The 6000-nt window shown below is 49.4% G+C and overlaps 3 protein-coding genes across 3 annotated transcripts; 1 reads left to right on the top strand and 2 right to left on the bottom strand.

Moving 5' to 3' along the window:
• Positions 1-266: 266 nt before the first annotated feature.
• On the bottom strand, positions 267-536 carry HO173_013344 (uncharacterized protein; the record flags this gene model as incomplete). The annotated part of the gene is made up of 1 exon (XM_037315165.1): positions 267-536. One exon carries the CDS (start codon positions 534-536, stop codon positions 267-269), a length of 270 nt encoding a protein of 89 aa, XP_037157948.1.
• Positions 537-804: 268 nt separating this feature from the next.
• On the bottom strand, positions 805-1500 carry HO173_013343 (uncharacterized protein; the record flags this gene model as incomplete). The annotated part of the gene is made up of 2 exons (XM_037315164.1): positions 805-1085; positions 1155-1500. 2 exons carry the CDS (start codon positions 1498-1500, stop codon positions 805-807), a joined length of 627 nt encoding a protein of 208 aa, XP_037157947.1.
• A 1693-nt stretch (positions 1501-3193) lies between these two features.
• On the top strand, positions 3194-5136 carry HO173_013342 (uncharacterized protein; the record flags this gene model as incomplete). Its single annotated transcript, XM_037315163.1, has 5 exons — positions 3194-3364; positions 3419-3903; positions 3967-4518; positions 4569-4703; positions 4791-5136. The coding sequence occupies 5 exons, from the start codon at positions 3194-3196 to the stop codon at positions 5134-5136; spliced, it is 1689 nt and encodes a 562-aa protein (XP_037157946.1).
• Between the last annotated feature and the right edge of the window lie 864 nt (positions 5137-6000).

Raw genomic sequence — 6000 nt, 5'->3', positions numbered from 1 at the left:
CGCAGCGCCTCCAACGCTCGCAACGGGGGCCGGCTTGACTAGTGCCGATGGTGCTACTGCTTGAAAGCTTCGTGACGCTGCTAGAACCCGGCGAGGGTCCCTCAGTGGTGCAGCTGGTGCCCGAGCCGACGCCGGAGCCGACGTCACTATCAATAGAGCCAGGTCATTGCAAATACACGGGCTTATACCAGGCAAACCACTCGAGTCGGAGGAGGATGCGACACCGCTCGAAGTAGCGAAAGATGCATTCGCTGTGATCGTTCCCTCTAGGGAGGTCTCCAGCCCGCGGGTGCTTGCATCATCACGCCGTGGTCGGCTCTACCTAGATGCGGATCGAGCCACCAGCCGAGACTCTCGTACCGGGCAAGAAGTCCCAGGTACGCGTATGTATCCGCGTTGGTCAGCCTCTTGAAAGTGCTCAACTGCATGATCTTTGCCCAGCCGTAGGCTGTCGAGCCATCTCGGAGTATCTCATCGTCGAGCTCCAAATCGATCCAATGCGTGCTTTCGTGGTACAAGCCCGCCGATACAATCATTCCATATTGTGGTCTGTATAGAGCTAAGGGAGACTGGCGACGGGGGCGATTAAGAGTGGCGGTCAAGGAGGATGCAATCGTCGGGTAATAAGGGGTATCTTCGACAAGTACGCAGTCACAGATCTAGATTTACACTGTTAGAAGTCCCACCGTTTGCTTGGGTCAGATGGCTTACAGTTATTGTTGACCGCGTCGGCTGTAGTATCCCTACGGGAGGTAACCGGTTACCGTACAGGAAGGGTGTGATGGGCTGGTTATACGTTTCCAGCTAAGTTTCCCGCCAAGTTTCCAGCTCCGTTGGTTCAGCCTTACAGCCTAACGTTATAGGGCTTCTCGTAATGAAGTTGACTTGGTCGAACCATTCTTGATTTATTCCAAGCGTTCTCCCACTGTTTGGATTAGGATCGCCCCGTATGTCTGGGCGCAACTGCCATCTTTCATTCGAATAGGGCGTTGGGTTCATTGCGTCGTCATCGCAATAGAAAATCAGATTGGCCTTGGTGTCTGGATCCGCGTGAGGAGTTAGGGATGCAAGACTTGTGGTTACAACTATAGATTATAAGTACGGACTTGTGACAAACTGGATTTGGCCCTCGGTGTGCACGATGTCTCACTTACATTCGACAAAATCGTATGCTGTGATTGGCTCCTCAACTAACTGGAGGTCGTACAGTGTGTTGCTATTTGGGTCCGTGTTAAAAAGAACCTGGAAGGCGTGTTGAAAGTGTGGATCTGCCCCTCCCAGACTGATCCGATGCGAAGTAACTTGGACCGTTTGGAACCAATCGTTGACTATGTCCTGAACCTGAGGATAGCGGGTACAGGTGCCGTCTATGGCATAAGTGGGATTGTCGACCCTTTTGAAAAGGGCCTTTGTAGAATTTGCGCTTGGAACATCATTTTCTGGTACGCTCGAGACTGATTGACAGAAGCACAGGGCGAGGAAGACAATTAGCAGATACATAGTAGTATCTCAAATTATGTAGGACGATAAAAGGAAGTCGTCGCGCACTGGGGATCAGCGCAGCCTATTGACAATTCTTAGCCGTGATTGCAGACTTGAGGACAAGGTCCGACGTGGAGGCTCCGGTTGCTATGTATGGCATCCGTAGTAATTAATGGCATTCGTGATCCTGTTTCCAATACCCATCCACGAGTTTCATGACCCACGACGGGACTGCTGGTACGCCCCACGGACTAATACACATCATACTTTACAGAAGATATGCCAAATCCTGGTACAAAGATGCTACCTACGGTACTTGAACAACACGGCGAAGATTATTATTGTGTGAATCCAACACTTTTCCGAACTTCGCACTCAGATACGGGAACATTAAAGTATGAAAAGGTGGGAAGTAGGTAAGTTTGAAAACTTATTTTGTTTGTTCACGAGCGTTTCAAAAAACATGAAACAATGGTACTGTTTGTATGAAAAGGAAATGTGCACCTCGTGTTGTTCGAAAAGGTCGATAGTTTGGCATTTCCCTCCGAGGCATTTTTCGTAACGAGACTAAAAGTATGTATTTTAGTAGGATAGAAAGAGGGAAAGAGGGAAAGAGGGACGAATTAGTCGTCGTCCAGCTGTTCCCAGCTTCCCAGCATAATTCAATACCTATTATTATTGAGTACCTATGCATGTGTTTCGTAGAGTATGTAAAGTACCTAGTTGGTGGCTATTTAGAAGTACTACTACGGAGTAAATACCCGAGATACCTTACTAATAATAAGTAAGGCAGAACGCCACTCTACTATGTGTGCAGAGAATTCAGACGCTAGGCCCAATCAGGAAACACGCTAATAGGCCGAGGGGTTACCTAGGTACTTTAGGTACCTACCTAAGCGACAACTCTCCAATAGAATGTATTCCAACATCGCTGCACAATAATAATAGACAATCGCATTTCACAATCGCATTTTGTCATATTCACGGCCAAGGTCCGACCGAAATTGCCGAGGTGTTCCCGTGTCGTCGTCATGTCCGCATCTGATAGACTAGTTCCTGATGGGTTCAGGGGGTTACAGCATCTAGAAACTCATTTCCTGAGCTCCACATCAAAGGTTACAGGCATGTAGCCAACTTTGCACGGCTCGTGTCTGTGTACCATCTGGTTGTATATCTCCTTTCCCCGAAGTTTCCCTAAAAAGCTTATGAGGTAAGTTACCTATGGACGCCTCGTGAGGCTCAAAATCAAACCGGGGCTCGAGCATTTCCCTATTAGAAGCGGCCATCAGGTTGTATATCTCATTTCCCCGAAGTTTCTTTAAAAAGCTTATGAGGTAAGTTACCTATGGACGCCTCGTGAGGCTCAAAATCAAACCAGGGCTCGAGCATTTCCCTATTAGAAGCGGTCATCTGGTTGTATATCTCATTTCCCCGAAGTTTCCCTAAAAAGCTTATGAGGTAAGTTACCTATGGACGCCTCGTGAGGCTCAAAATCAAACCGGGGCTCGAGCATTTCCCTATTAGAAGCGGCCATCAAGAGCCTTCCTTGGGTTTATGTAAATCCGGATCTTTGCTACCTCATCGATGACTGTGACATCAATCTTGCAGCATATTATTTGCCCGAGTCAACCCTACGGCATCGAGAGTGTAAAAGTGAGCTGCAACATTTGGCGTACCTTCTGATATAGATCTTTGACTCACCTGGGCAAAGATGGCGACAGCAACCCGCTTTCACGTGGGTCACGCACTGTTGATAGCGCTGTGCTGTGCTTGCAAATTGTCACTGCAGCAGACGCCCACGAGTACAAGCATGCCTAATGTGCCTCGTGGCGACCTCCCCACAGTCACGATTGCAACGCCGAGTGCTTGGATCAATATCTCGGTGCGTAGTCCATCTGGTCTGATCCGGTCTAATCCGGTGGTTGACACTCACCAGGCAAGCATACCCACCAACCTCGGTACTGATAAGGTCGTCGTAACGTCAGCTTCCGTGGGCGGGCCTCCACAAATATACCTCGGCGCCAGCATAGCGGCCAGTGCCCACGCGGCCGTGCAAAGCAATTGCTCTCAAGCCAATTCGTCCGAGTGCCAATCAAGTGTAGAAAAGGCCGTCAGAACTGATAATGCCCTTGCGGCAAGAGTCGCGCCTTTGGCCATTGCTGTCCTTGCTCTGGCAGCGCTGATCTCGGCAGTTCTGTCGTACAACAGACTAGAAGACGTAAATGCGCAACCGCAGCTTATCGATCTCCAGCCAGAAGGTTACTCGCAGATGATCGCGGCTCAAGCATCTAGCTCCGTGGTATTTGTCACAGCAAGTGATGACCCAAGTCCGGTCACATTCTCCTTGACCACGTCGTTAGATGGGGTTACGAGTGCTACACCCTCAACGTCAAACTTGATTACGAGTGCTACAGCTACAGGGTAACAGTCCTTCTTACCGGTACGGAGATACTCTTTGCGGGCTTTATGCTGACTATGCACTAGTTCAGTGGTAATTTCCACTGCTACGACGGACGGCCCAGGATATTTTTCGGGCGATTCCTTCATAGTGGTACCCACCGTTGACGTCGCACCAATGAAGGCCATCTTGACAGCGACACAAAGCGGTGCTACTTGCTTGGCCGTTCATAAAACGGTTGAGCATCGCAGATCGGTCGATTCGTTGATTAGCTGGGACAGCGCGGTTGGTGATGCCGTGAAGATGCTTCCAGAGGTGGCTCCTGGTGGGGAGCTCCAGTTGCTACGTACTGCTCAAAGCCTCCAACTGGGGCCGTTTGTTCCAGCGCTGCTACAAGCAGCACAGCAGGTAGTGGCTGCCGGGCGACTAATAACCAGCTTGCTTCTGAGTGGCACGGGCTTGATCGCTGTCGCAACGATTGTACTAATCATTGCAGCTGTGGTTCAGAACTGCTTGGTAGCGGACGGAAACGCCTTCTTGATACCACAAGAGGCCTTTTCGACTACCCAAACATCTTCCCAGTTGGCCTCATCCGGAGCTAGCTGTCCTCCTGCAACATTACAACCAGACTGCGTGAAGTAAGTCTTACTTGTTGCGAAAACCCAGTGGTGTCCTGACAGTGGTGTAGTTGTGGTGGCAATGCTGGTTCCTCCAGTTGCTCGGGCATACAGTCAAGGTCTTATCTCTGGCAAGATTGTCCCTGCTATGATGTTTCGGTGTTTAAATACCCCCCCGACTATCAGAATGTACTTCCGGCACCAGCGTAAGTGCAGCATGTCCTTCAGAACCAACACCGAAGATATTGGTGTCTGGGTCGCTTTTGTCTCCACGTCTCTAACAAGCCGCTTAGTGAACCATCGGCGACAGGGCAGGCTGGTTCCGTTCAACTCGTCTGCGAAACTACCACTGGCAGCCCTACGACTGAAGATGTCACCCAAGTCATCGAAAATCTGAAAGACCTGGGTTACAGCAAAGAGTGCGTCCAACACAATCCAGTTGGCAGTGAGTGCACTACCATGATCTCCTACGGCTCGGCGAGCCTCTCCGTCTGTGGACCTTTTGCAATAACGACGTGGTGTTTGCAGGCTGCAGTATGGGCTGAGGACATCCAAGATGAATGTCTCAATGGTGGGAGGGTCGGCGGGCGACGCACTACAATTGGCGCTGGCACGATTGAGGTGATCCATTCCTCCTAAGATGGATCTGGAAGTGTGCGGGGAGGTCGAGTAGTCTAGTTCAAGTTGGAAGTCATGATGTTAATCGTATAATAAACGCTGGATCATGCTTCCATGCATTGCATTGAAACGTTAATGGAGTTATCGAGGGATGTTTCGTCGTAAAGCGGACGTCTGGTTTCAACGTGAACGACTGTAGGTAGATGATTGCAATGATGTACAAAATGCAAGTTCGACAGATTCTTTGAAGATACTGTGGTTGACTCCAACTTTTCCATACCGTCAACTCGACGAATACTTCATGGACTTTGTAGATGATTCTAAGCTGTCGATGGGGTGGTTGAGAGAAAGCGTTGAGGCATGCCGGAATTGGGTCCATATGGACTGTTCCATATGTGTAGGGAATAGATGTTGACAGAAATTTTCTCACTCTTTTCCATTACCTCTTTTGGTCATTGGTCCACTTACTAGAATAGATATCCTATTGGAAGTGCCGAACAAGCTAGAATTGAGATTCCCCTGAAGGTCCAAGCTCTCGTGTATGTACTCATGATTGTCATTCATCGCCAAGACATGATAGCCACAAAGACAGTAAAAGGCTGGGAACACCTGGGCAGTTCACCGCGATCGTCTAGAGCGCACATCCATCTTCAATCCTCATAGCTCAGGCGAAATTATTCTGATATCAGTGTCTCTGACTTTAGTCTCTTTCATAGTAAAATCACCTGTGTCAACTCGATTGCCCCACTCATAATTGTCCTGAGCACTGGCACAACTCCATACCTTCCCTTTTCCGACATATCATAATCTATGGCCTGGCTCTGGCGAAGCTAGTGACGTGCTTGTCGAGATCGTACACGCTGTACCACTTCCGCAAGAAAGCGG

This window comes from Letharia columbiana, assembly GCF_014066305.1.
Source record: "Letharia columbiana isolate WasteWater2 chromosome Unknown xpSc0000112_s0, whole genome shotgun sequence".
NCBI classification, from domain to species: Eukaryota; Fungi; Ascomycota; class Lecanoromycetes; order Lecanorales; family Parmeliaceae; genus Letharia; species Letharia columbiana.
This window is presented reverse-complemented; position numbering and strand designations above follow the sequence as displayed.